The 13,740-nt window shown below is 40.5% G+C and overlaps 1 protein-coding gene across 6 annotated transcripts in view; it reads right to left on the bottom strand.

The window, feature by feature from the left end:
• The window catches only part of CTNNA2 (catenin alpha 2), a 1,116,872-nt gene that overhangs the window by 761,645 nt on the left and 341,487 nt on the right, over positions 1-13,740 (bottom strand). For all 6 annotated transcript variants that reach the window (XM_023251808.2, XM_023251809.2, XM_023251810.2 and 3 more), the window contains one exon: positions 6-125. In XM_023251808.2, coding sequence (XP_023107576.1) covers positions 6-125 — 120 coding nt within the window. The remainder of the gene's footprint in view (positions 1-5; positions 126-13,740) is intronic.

Raw genomic sequence — 13,740 nt, 5'->3', positions numbered from 1 at the left:
CCCACCTGTTGTCTTCTTGCTGCTACATAGTTGAGTTTCACCATTTCTTTGCCAAATTCTTTAAAGCGATTTGCAAGGTCTTGTTCATTTGTAGCATTTTTGACAGCTTCCAAGGCCTCTTCCACCTAAGGTAATAAGGAACATTTATCAATGGATAGAATTTAAATATTAAACATGTTAGAAATGGTCATTTGTTAAAAAAAATATGCCTAGGGATTCACATTTAAATAAAATAGAAGTACCACTAATAAGTACTTATAATCAGAATATTTCTTCACAACACACAGGATATTTTGTACCCAAAAAGATAATGCCTGAACTCTTGAAGCATTAGAACTATATCAATTGTCGTTTATTCAGTTAGGATTCTGATGAGGAATACAGACTAATAATTTCACATAGACACATACAAGAAAATCGATGGAAGAAAAAAACATGGAATTTGAAAACAAGTTCTAGAAATCTTCAGGAGGAAGTGCTTCACCAACGAAAACTGAAGGAATTCCCTGAAGTGTGAGTGCGCTTGAATTTGCAACCACAGTTCTTGGCAACACCTCTGCAGCCACAGCTGAACAGCCTGTAACTGTGAACTGAGTTCACACCCTGCCATCCACTGGAAAGAGGAGCTGTACACCCCGTGGAGAAGCAAGTGAATCTGAAGCTTCGTTGCCACTGAAGGTGGTGTCAGCGGGGGTAGAATGCAGGTGAGCAGAAGGAGAGCAGGCATGCCTCCCTAATGATGTGCCCTGCTTCCAATTCTTGCCAACTGGATCATGCAACTTTTGCAGAGAGGTCTTAGACTTGAATTAGGAATTTCACTAAGAACTCCTTTACAGATGATTTGAGGATTTGGTGGGTGCCTGGGTGGCTCCGAGTTCGGCTCAGGTCATGATCTCACTGTTAGTGGGTTCAAGCCCTGCGTCGGCTCTATGCTGAGAGCTCAGAGCCTGGAGCCTGCTTCAGATTCTGTGTCTCCCTCTCTGCCCCTCCTCCAGTCACATTAGGTCTCTCTCAAAAATAAAATAAAAAACATTAAAAAAAAATAAAATAAATGACTTGAGGATTTGGGTGGTACTAAAGTCATTCTCCAGAATGACTTTAATGTTTTTATTTATTTTTGAGAGAGCACACACATGCGGGAGAGTGGAGAGAGGGAGACAGAGGATCTGAAGCAGGCTCTGCACTGACAACAAGAGAGCCTGATGTGGGGCTCGAACTCATGAACCAGGATATCATGACCCAGCAGAAGCTGGCACTTCAACTGAGCCACCCAGGTGCCCCCTCCAGAATGACTTTACTACAGTGTGAAGATTTCCACAACTGGTAACATTAAACACCTGTGGTCTCAATTTAAATTAAAACTAAAATTGAGATATGAAGTAATCCATGACATCATCATCAGTCAACTTGCTATTTTGTCAGTGGAAATAACCAAGAACAAAATTCTGAGTAAGGCACAAAACAGGTATGTGTTTGCTCAATCAAAAGCTCTTCTATACAAAAAGGGACCCTAGTAGACAGACTTCTGCTAATGATGTCTTCTAATAGAAGCAACAGAAAAAGAGCAGGCAGCTCAGTCATGTGAAGTGAAGAAAATGCAGGGCCTACTGAAGAATTCTGATTATCTCTTTGTATTTGAAGCAAGCCAAAGGGAACATACAGGGAGTTCATCGTTTGACAATGCGGAAATACAAAGGACCACTAAAACAGCTAGAAAAAGCCAGAGATTAATACAGTTCTGAGCTACGGAGATCTACCTTTGTTTAAGCTTGACACAATCACAAAGATACCTAATTCAATATCCTTATCAAGTTTCACTGAGTGGAGGAAGAGAATCGTGTATATAAACCAGTGATAATGGAGATCATCAACCTTTTTCTCTGTAGACATGCCATTCAATTTACTAAATAGGCTAACCCATTTTTATTAAGAGTTGTAGCAAGCCAGGGAAGTTATTGAGAACGCTGGTAATCTAGACTCCACATAAAATTAAGTTTCCATTCACATCTCCTATGGAAATTCTGAATCTTTTCTTAACTGTAAAAAATATAAAATACTTTCACTTCTCAATGTTAGTCTTGTTCAATTCCTATCCAGGCTCTAATAATACTCAAGGAAAAACAGTAACAATCATTGAAAAAAAGGACTTTTGTGTGTAAAGATACTTTTTTAGGGACTCAAATCAAGTTACATTTTATGGTATGGAATAGGCCAGATAAAGCATTTTCATAGTTTAATTAGAATCTTATACCTCAAACCTTTAAAACAACAAATCAGTGATGTCTCACTTTCTAATAGATTTGTAATTATCTTAACACGGCTATCAACACCATCATGGAGAGGACAGTTCTTGGCAGTTAATTTGTTCCTGCTGCTTATTTGAGCTGTAAATCTTTCCGGAGGACATAAAAACTGGTTCCAGCGAAGAGCAAAATAATTATCTCAGAAGGAGCCAAATCTTGGATTTGTTTTCTAATACATATATAAAACGGGCTTCTTACTGAATATTAATCAGACCAATTGGGAGTATCTGTTTTGTTGCTTTATACCTTACATTTTCTTATTAGCTGTACCTGAAGAATCCAGATGCTGGTTTGAATTTATGTTTCTAATTCAGTGAAGTTCTTTTAAAAAGAAACAGCAATGATGGGGTCTCTGTGTAAAGGTAGACTTAGCCGTACTTAAGAGTTTTAATCTACAAGGATCTCCAAAGGTCAAGTAATGCAAAGTTCTCATGTAGAAACATGGGTTCAGAATCAGTCCAAGGTCTGGAATAAATGGGACCATAGCAGAGAGTGGTGGGAGCAGACAAATGGTGGGGGGGGGGGGATGCTGAAGGGACAAGAAGGAAAAGGGGGAAAAAAAAAAGGGCAGTGACCAGACACTTCTTCTGAGAAGTCAAAATTAATAGAATAACCAAGTTGGTCCTTTTTTTGTTTTTGTTTTTTTTAAACAGAGCCAATGATATTTTCTTTCTGGGTGTCTGGATTAAAGGAAATTACAGGGATATAAGCCAAACACTTTAAAAGGCAGTTCTTATACAGAATACTCAGGACACTTTCTCCAAAAACTTTTTCAGAGCACTTAGATGGCACAATTGGTTAAGCATCCAACTCTTGATGTCAGCTCAGGTCATGATCTCACCGTTCATGAGTTCAAGCCCTGCTGACAGCATTGAACCTGATTGGGATTCTGGCTCTCTGCTCTTACCCAATGCTCTCTCTCAAAATAAATAAAAAAACAACTTAAAAAAAAAAAAAAGGAAAACCTCCCTAGGTTCCACATTGTTAGATATGAGTCAATATGTGTGAGGAAGGCTGTGGGTCAGACCGTTCTGTGTTTGAACCCCAGCTCTGTCACTTGTTTGCATTATGATCCAGGCAAGCCACTTAACCTTTCAGACCCTCAATGTCATTTAATAAAATGAAGGTAATAATGTTTACATATTATACAAAGTTACTGTGAGAATTATAGAAGAAATGAAGAAGGTTTTTGTAAATGAAAAATGAAAAAATGAAGATGGCTAAGCTCAATTAGAAAATAAATATAAGTGGGCTAAATACTGTAATTATGATAAAAACTCTCAGATGGAACTTTTGAGAGACCGACAGAGAATCCCAAGCAGGCTCCACACTGTTACCGCAGAACCCAATGTGGAGTTTGAACTCACAAATCTTGAGATCATGCCCTGAGCCGAAATCAATAGTTAGATGTTTAACCAACTGAACCACACAGATGCCCCAACAGATGGAACGTCTAAAAACAGACCCCACAAGAGGCTATCAACAAGAGATAATTTAAACAGTAAGATAAAAAAGATGAAGATAAAACCTCTCATGCTAATGAATTTTAATTGTATCTGCAATAAATTCTAAATATATAAAATGTCAATACGAATACAAAAAGAAACAGAGAACTTGAATAAATCAAAGTATATGACAGAAATGGAACAAAGACTTCTTCTCTACTCTTTTCTCAAACTAGGTATTCTGTATATGTAGGAAAGCAAAGAAAGAAATGCAAAATAACAAACACTTAGAATAACTGGCAAGAATTAGTAGCTCCTGAAACAGAGACACTGACCTGCCACTTAGCGTCTAGCTAAGTATCGGAGTATCTGTTAAGGAAAGTATCTAATGAAGATGTTTTCCCAAATAATTTCCAAGAGGCAAGGCGCTTGGAACATCTGCAGACCAGGCACTCGGGAGAGTGGAAGCCTCACAGTGAAGGCCTGCCAGCGAGGGCTCTAAGCAGAGCAGAGCTCCTGGGGAGGTGTTATAAGGGGGAAGCTTGAGAGACGCGCCTGTCCGGAACCGGGAAGTCTTTTCCAATGAGCTGATAAAGGAAGCCTTTAGAGGCAGCAGCTGTAGCTTCCCTTCTTAAGCATGCCCTCGGAGTCCTGAATATCACAATCAATTGTTCTCCTCCCACAGCAGGCCCGGCTGTGAACACCAAAGTGAGAACTCTTTGCTCAACCAGGTACATCTGTCCTTAATATTGGCAGGGTACAGCTGAAAAGACTCAAAGAGCTAGAAAAGATATTAAAATTTTCTCCCTTGTTAGTGGATTTAGGTATTAGTTTCGGAGCTTGTCACTTAAAACTCTTAAAATCTTGGTCTTTTCACAGAGATTGTTCAAAATAGCCCCTACCCCCATTCCTAAAGCAGGCCTGCCTTCCACAGACTACAGCTTTGTCAAATTGTTGGCAACCAGCTCTTTAAATCAGTCTCCCATTTTCCTGACTGGAACTTCATGTATTTACTTCATTATACGAAAAGTAGTCTGTGAATCCATGTAGTCATTCAATACTTATTAAGCAGCTCCTAGGAGTCAGGCAGATATATAGGGATGGGGGTACTGAACTGAGGAGTCGATCCTTCGCCCCCCTGGACTGTGTCACCTGGCTCTCCCATCAAAATTTACCATCCATACCGGGGCCACAAATCAGGGCGTAAGGATCCTCAATCCTGTTGGGACAGACTAACCTCATTTCAGGATCCTCTTGTGGATATGGGGTTGATTGGATTTTAAGTGACCTGAACTAAACTATTTAATAAGTCTTATATAATTCTCTTATTAGGATCTAGTTTTACAGCTAAATTAAAAATATTGTCTTGGGGGCACCTGGGTGGCCCAGTCGGTTAAGCATCTGATTCTGAGTTTCAGCTCAAGTCATGATCTCACTGTTCATGGGATAGAGCCCTGTGTCAGGTTCTGCCCTGACAGCACAGAGCCTGCTTGGAACTCTCTGCCTCTGTCTCACTCTCTCTCTCTCTTTCTCTCAAAATAAATAAATAAACATTCAAAAATATATATTATCTTGGAAACAGTAGTTGGCTAAGTAAATAAATGAGTAGATGTAAGATTCCACCTTCTATTACTTTACTTGTTTAATCATGTACTCTGGTGTGACTGCTGATACGGCAGCACCATCATATTTTATGTCTCTGCCTCCTAACCCTGGTTTTTTTAAAAAAATTTTAACGTTTATTTATTTTTGAGAGACAGAGACAGAGTGCAAGTAGGGGAGGGACAGAGAGAGAGGGAGACATAGAATTCAAAGCAGACTCCAGGCTCCCAGCTGTCTGCACAGAGCCCTACGCGGGGCTTGAACCCACGAACCATGAGATCATGACCTGAGCCAAAGTCGGACACTTAACCAACTGAGCCACCCAGGCGCTCCCTAAAGCTGGCCTTCTTGATTAAATATTTTCTTTCCTTCATAAGCTGCTCCTCCTGATTAAATTTTGTCTTCTTGTTAACAAGTGACGAAAATGATTTCATCAGAAAGCAAGAATGCTTAAATGCTATTGTCATGTATTCTTAATGTGTCATGTTTTATAAAGCACAATAATACAGCTTATATTCCCAAAGTTATTTTCAGCTGGTGCAAGAAAAATGACACTAGCCAGTGCCACTGAGTACTTATGGGATGTACCAGACACTCTTCTATATGGCTTATATATACCTAATTTCGTCCCAGAAAACAGCTCTTTTCAGTTGATAGTTTTCCTATTTTTTACTTTATGCAGGAAATACTGAGGTCAGGGTGGTTACACTAGCTTCCCGAGAGGTCTCACAGCAAGTGAGTTGGGAGCCTGGATTTGAACCAAGGTAGTCTGCTCCAGAGTTCGTGCTTTTAACTCTCCAGCTCTACTGTCTCAGTTTCCCAGAAAGGATAGGTTTATGAAGTTGATGGAGTTTGGGTTTGGGTTGTACTGATCAGTTGATGATGAACACTCATTAAGAGCCTTGCCCCATCTGATCAGTCTCCAGTCATTCCACCTCTTTAATATCTTTAAAACCTACCTCCTTTTTTCACAACATGCACTGCCACTGCCTTCACCTGCCTTTCAGTCACTGGCCTGGATAGTTTCAATGATCTCTTCATCTGTCTCCTTGCTCGGATGCACCCTTTTTCTAATTCTTTCTCCACATTGCTACCAAAACTATTGATATAAATCACAAATCTGATTCTGAGGCTCAGAAGTACTCAGTGGCTCCCCATAACCCACACAGAGTCCAAATGAATCATCATGTTATCTCAGGCACTAAACAACTTGTATTGCCCCATCCAACTTTGTTAGTGCCTCTCCCCACCTTGTCCTATATGCTCCAGCAAGACAGAATCAATTATATTATTGAGAACACCCCAAGTCCCTTCTCTTGCTCTCATGCCTTTGTTCCTTCCCTTGGTGTGTGAAGCTCTCTGTAGCTGAAGTCTGTTGTCTGACCTGAATCTATCTCCTTTCTAATGGCACAAGCACCCCGTGAGCACACTAAGGGCAGATTTCCAGCAAGTTCCATTAGCTTGTATGGCACCTTGGTGACCTCTCTGTCACCCAGTGAGGTAGGAATATCTGGATCTTGGCCCTGGTTCAGAGTGGCTGGAAGGGTCTCCATGAAGTGCTCCATCCCAGTCTTTGGGGTAGCAGCTGCTCCTTATATCTGCTATTTCTATGTTCCTTAGAGCTCTCTTCCTGCTACCCAAACCCTTATAACTCTAGTCTGCTATTGGAGTTAACAGTTCTTCATATTAAGCTTCCCCCTGCTGAACTTACTGTGAAGTTTTTTTTTTTTTTTTTTTAATTTTTTTTCAACGTTTATTTTATTTTTTGGACAGAGAGAGACAGAGCATGAACAGGGGAGGGGCAGAGAGAGAGGGAGACACAGAATCGGAAACAGGCTCCAGGCTCTGAGCCATCAGCCCAGAGCCCGACGCGGGGCTCGAACTCACGGACCGCGAGATCGTGACCTGGCTGAAGTCGGACGCTTAACCGACTGCGCCACCCAGGCGCCCCTTTACTGTGAAGTTTTAATCTTATCACTGAACAGAATGATATATCCCCAAGCTCTTCTAATGGGACCAACCTCTTCCCAGTCACCCTCAACCTTTAGGCTATAGTTTAGCTTGGGCTCCTGACTCCCACATACTCAATCTGGTCCAAGAAATTGGTTCCAGGAAAAGCAAATCACATTCAATTTAATAAGACCCAATCCTGAGACCTCCTTCTCCCAGCCACATCACCCTTTCTCATATTATCCTCAAATGACCAACACTATAATTTGGTTGAACTGATCCCATCTGTGACTTGGGGGATGGTGAGGGAAAGGAGTAAGCACTGACCAAATTAAAAAAATCAACACATCCCATTCCCCCTCTAAATAATTTTTAGAGATAATCACCTAATTCATAAGCCAATAGAATTAACAAGACCACGAAACTTTTATTTGTGCTAAAAATAAAAGGGAGGAGAATTCACTCTTTCCTGCTATCTTTAGTCTAGAAGCATGTAATCTTGAGAATAGTTAGCAGCTATCTTGAGACTATGACAAAAGGGCCTACAGAGAAGAGTGCTCTTAGTGAAGGAAAGGAGATAAGAGCCTGGTTCTTATCACATTTTTGTGCCTTGGTCAAGCCTTGCCTGAAGCTAATTACCTCTGGACTTCTTACTTTAGTGAGCCCATATACTCCTTTTTTAATATACCAAGTTGAAAATGAACTTTTGGGACCTCATCAAAATAAAAAGCTTCTGCACAGCAAAGGAAAGAATTAGCACAACTAAAGGCAGCCGATGGAATGGGAGAAGATATTTGCAAATGACATATCAGATAAAGGGTTAGTATCCAAAATCTATAAAGAACTTACCAAACTCAACACACACGCGCGCACGCGCAATAATCCAGTGAAGAAATGGGAAGAAACCATGAATAGACACTTCTCTAAAGAAGATATCCAGATGGCACACACATGAAAAAATGCTCAACATCACTCATCAGGGAAATACAAATCAAAACCACAATGAGATACCACCTCACACCTGTCAATGTAGAATGGCTAACACTAACAACTCAGGCAACAACAGATGTTGGCGAGGATGCGGAGAAAGAGGATCTCTTTTGCACTGCTGGTGGGAATGCAAACTGGTGCAGCCACTCTGGAAAACAGTATGGAGGTTCCTCAAAAAATTAAAAGTAGAACTACCCTACGACCCAGCAATTACACTATTAGGTGTTTATCCAAGGGATACAGGTGTGCTGTTTCAAAGGGGCACATGCACCCCCATGTTTATAGCAGCACTATCAACAATAGACGAAGTATGGAAAAAGCCCAAATGTCCATTGATGGATGAATGGATAAAGAACAGGTGGTATACATATACAATGGAGTATTATTCTCCAACAAAAAAGAAAGAAATCTTGCCATTTGCAACTATGTGGATGGAACTAGAGTGTATTATGCTAAGTAAAATTAGAGAAAGATAAATCTCATATGACTGAAGTCATATGAAGAATTGAAGATACAAAACAGATAAACTTAAGGGAAGGGAAGCAAAAATAATATAAAAACAGGGAGGGGGACAAAACCTAAGAGACTCAAATATAGAGAACAAACAGAGGGTTGTTGGAGGGGTTGTGGCAAGGGGAATGGGCTAAATGGGTAAGGGGCTTAAGGAATCTACTCCTGAGGTCATTGTTATACTATAGGCTAACTTGGATGTAAACTAAAAAAATAATTAATTAATTAAAAAATAAAATAAAATACCAAGCTGAGTTGAGTTTGTGTTAAAGTGGAAAACATCCTAATTAGTATAACTTAATTGTAGGTGAGATCACAGCCATGTGCACATTTTCCTAACATGCAATGCTTTTTTTCTTAATGTCTTCCCTAGTAGCCTATGAAGTTTTGAAGCCAGGGGCTGAGACTTATTCACCTTTGAAGTTATCCGAGCACAGTGTCTTGTATACACTAGGCAACCAGTAAGTCCTTTTTGAAACGATAACTGAATACATAAATAAATTCCAAACAACCCAGCTGTGTGAAGTTAATGCCGCAATAGCTGTGACAGAAAAGATATGCTAAGAACCTGGGCAGTAATTTCCCTCTTTATAATCAGAAACAAGGCTATTTTACGTCAATTGACTGCTGTTCTTCAAACACAAGAGCCACATTAGAGCTGTAGGACTACACAGCCAACTACTGAGAAATAATCCGTTACTGAGGACACACAACACTATTTGATACTTATGTCCCAAAAAGCAGAGGTAATATTAAAGTCACCCTGTCTCATCAATGTCCTGCAAACAGGAGGCAGCAGCATTAGAGCTAGCCCCTGGTTGCTACGAAGGCAATCTGACTTTCCTGAGAAATTGACTAAGGGGTTGTTGTTTTTCTGTTTTGCCATTCCACTTTCTAGAGAGGGATTCTGAGATAATCAAGAACATCATTATTCCAGGACTTAGCCTGAGGATAGAAAAAAGGGGGTTGTTTTCTCTGACACATACATGTCAAGATGAGTTTATGTGTGTGATGCCATCGCCAACGCTAAGCACTGACAATACGATCTGATTACATTAATTCAGAGTCTAGGGAAAATAAATATCCCTCTTCATGATCACCAATTGCAATGCAGGATTCCTTGAGAAGTCTGAAGTGCCACATATGAACCTAACACACTGACAATGTCAGCTGATTGCAGGATACATCAGACGTCTGGCTAGGGAATCACTCACCAGCAACTTCAACAATGAAGGTGATTATAATTCAGTATTTTTTAATGATGTCTGATGTGCAAATGATTACTTTAGCTTTTCTGAGGAACATCAGATTCCCACCTGGGTGATAACCCAGCTTTGAATTGTATGTCACCTACTATTCCATCACTATCATCCTGATTTTAAAGCAAACACAGCAGCAAAAACCTTTTGTAATCATGAGAATTCTGAATGTATGTTTAAAAAAAGCTCAACCTTAAAGCCCATACAAATACTTGCATAATAATACAAGTAGTTTAATATGGGCAACAGGGGTATCTGTGTTATAGGAAAAGATAGGCTCCTTAGCAGTCATGTAAACATACGTTTCCAAACATAATTTTCAGGTAGCAGAATGCAAAATCGCACACCCTGCCAAATCACACAAACTCCACAGATATCCTAATTCTTGATTCATTTTTACAGAGTGAATTATATTTGCTCATTATTACTCAATTTTCTGATAATTACTTATTGGGGTGCAGGGCAGAGAATGAAAATGGGTATTTTAGGAGAATAAACTGACTATACTTCATCTACTTAGTGAATTATTGATGGAGAAACATGAATATAAGGTTCTGATCAAGCAACTCCCTCTATGTTCCTGTAAGTCATTCAGAAATGAGAAAAAATCATTGTCTGGAAAGAATAGCAGTAAAAATTTGGCATATGGCCTAAGAGATAAAAAGGAAGATATTATGCATAATGCTTAAAGGTAAAAAGGTTACCATGGCAGGAACCTATAGACCCACCATAGGGTATTACTCTATCATCTCAACCAAAAGAAAATGGAGTCACTACTTTTTTTAAATTAATTTATTTTTTAAGTTTTTATTTACTTACTTTGAGAAAGAGAGAAAGCACAAGTGGAGGAGGGGCAGAGAGATTGAACCCAAAGCTGAGAGGTCACGACCTGAGCCGAAATCAAGAGTCAGATGCTCAGTTGGACTGAGCCACCCAGGCGCCCCTGGAGTCACTACTTAACGGCAAAGCACTTGTCACTCCTTTTTGTTACCTCGGTATTATCACCCGTGCAGTAAGGAAACTCATTTTTTATATGGAAAAAGCTTTGAGAAAGGTGTAGATGACCATTTCTAACCTGCTCCATTCAAACATATAAAGACGTTTACTTCATCTGAGTTAAAAACAAATACATACATAGATGCTTGCAGACAACACTTGTTTGTGAATGAGAGAATGTGCTTCTACGAAAAAGAACAAAAAGCTAAAGTAGAAGTATACAACAGGTTCATGTGGGACGGATTGTTGACATATTGTGGGTTTTTGCGGGGAGGCAACAGCCGCCTAATTTGAAAGCCTGACTGACTTGAACCCGGAGCGTGAGACCCGCCACCGCCTGCGTCTGGGAAGCCCTCGCCCTGCACTTCCTTCCTTGCTCCACAAGAGAGCAATGTTCCACCACGGCTACCCTCTACAGAGGCGGTGCTCTCGGGAGAACAAATGTGTTATTTAGTCTGCAATCACTTTTAATTTTACTACTGACAGTCTGACAGGACTACTTAATATTGCTGGGTTGACCTTTCCGTGGTTTTGTGCTAAACCCGTTTTTTTTTTCCCCCTACTTCCCTTCATCTGCTGTGTTGGGAAGAGAATACAATTGACTCCACAAGACAACAGACTGTGGTGATATTATCAGTAGACAGCACTGGTCAAAACAAGTGGGTGGAGAGGCAGGATTACAGGCAGGAACCAGTGCTGTATGTCCCACCTCATCTTGGAGGACGGACACCCTCTGCATGTGGGCAGCTTGGGGAGAGGATTCAGCCTGTCATCACAGGAATGGCTGAACAGGGCCTTCAGAGGAGCAGAAAAAGAACATATGGGATGTCAAGTTAATTTCTTGAGGTTGGGTCCTATTCTCTCCCTGGGAAAGGGAGATTGTCTATCTAGGGGAAGATCTTTCTTAAAATGTTGCATTTGAAGATTCAGCAGGCTGCAAGAGAAAGATGAAACTTTTCTCCCACACACTTGAGAACAAAGTTACTTGTTGCCTAAAGTGTGAATAAAGCGAGAAGCTTACTTTGCACCAAACTTTGTGATAAATGCTTCCTAGGAATTTGACCCTTTTTAAACTCCCTACAACTCTGTGGGCTATACTACCACTAGCCCCATATTAACAGATGCAGCGTCTGATACATAAGGAGGTTATATGGTAGATTACAACACAGTTGGCAAGTGGACAGCAAACCAAAATTAATCTTATTCCAGTAGCCAAATGGTGAATCATAATGTTGTACTGGCCGTTGATATCCTCTGAACTAGGTAAAGTCTCTCCTCATACTGCTCACCTCATCTAATCTACAAGAGCCTTTCTTGGCCCATTTTTCACAGGCCCATTCTCAGAAAAATCTGAGAGGAAACTCCCAAGCAGGCTCAGCTTTGTGCCCTTGGGTCTTCAGACTTGTGCACCCTTACAGAAACAGAGAACAGCTGTATCTTTGCTTTGTGGTTAATGATCATGGAACTCATACTGGAGATGTTGGAATTTGAGACCTTTTATAATATCATAGAGTTGATACACAACCTGGAGTCTTGACTCTTTTTGGGGCCAGCTCAGGTAAGATGTGACTCAAGACTTTTTGACAGACAACCACTTGTTTTAGAAATTTCTTGATGAATCCCTCTACAGAACAAATCTGAGATAGAAAGTAAGGTGAGAGTGGGCTCTCATGATTCATTTCCTTATCTCACCTGCCCCTACTTTTCATTTCACTGACAGAGAAAATAAAAACCTCAAGGGTTGGATAATAGGGAAAATGATAAGCCAGGAATGGTCATAGGTAGGGGAACTAAACCAGCAATAGGTTGACTCCCAAAAAATGAAAAGCCCATGGTTCACATCTTATCATCTAAGGACCCTGATGTCAGTCCAAGGTTGGTGCTAATTGTCCAGAAGTGAAATTAACTGAGGCGTGGAATAAAAACTCTCTAGGCAGAAGCCATACTCCTAAGCAGTTGAATTATGTTATCTGAGTTCAGAGGACTGAACTATCCTGGTTGCAGACAGATACAAGTCAGCCTAGAGAAAGGCCTAGCTGTCAAGGACTGGAAAGGCTTGCCTTAACCCTGGTCTAGTAAAATTTGTGACTAGGGCAGGGCTCCACTTCCATTAGGAAACAAAAGAGTTGAAGAGAATGAAGGAAATGTGACAAGCAAGGCTATGGGTTAGTGCGGCATGGAAATGCCCACCCAATCCAGGTATGTTAGATGCCAGACTTGGTGCAACAAGATTGACTTTAACCATGAGATGTGTATATGAGGCTCTTTATTGCCAGACTATGGAAGTGCAAGGATGGAGCAGGTAACAAAATAGAATTCAACACACAATCCATATTAGGGTGGGCATCGGTGGTCATTTGGCCAGCTAACCAGAAGAAATGACCTACTGTGAATTACCACACGGACCACACTATTCTGAATCGCAAGATAGGGCCAAGGCAGGTACACTGTGCTCAGCCTCTGGGGCCTAAAAGAATATACTGTTTTGAATTCCAGGAAGTAAGAGGAGAGTCCAAACCCAAGTGAACCTTCCATAACTTTTCTTGTATATTATTAAATGTAATTTTAGTATTAGAAAGATTTGGGGGTAGGGACAATTGGGTGGCTAAGTCATTAAATGTCCAACTCTTGATTTCGGCTGAGGTCATGATCTCACGGTTCACAAGTTTGAGCCCTATGTCAGAC

This window comes from Felis catus, chromosome A3 (assembly GCF_018350175.1).
Source record: "Felis catus isolate Fca126 chromosome A3, F.catus_Fca126_mat1.0, whole genome shotgun sequence".
Classification (NCBI taxonomy): Eukaryota; Metazoa; Chordata; class Mammalia; order Carnivora; family Felidae; genus Felis; species Felis catus.
Note: the sequence above shows the minus strand (reverse complement) of the source record. Positions and strands in the feature narration are given on the sequence as shown.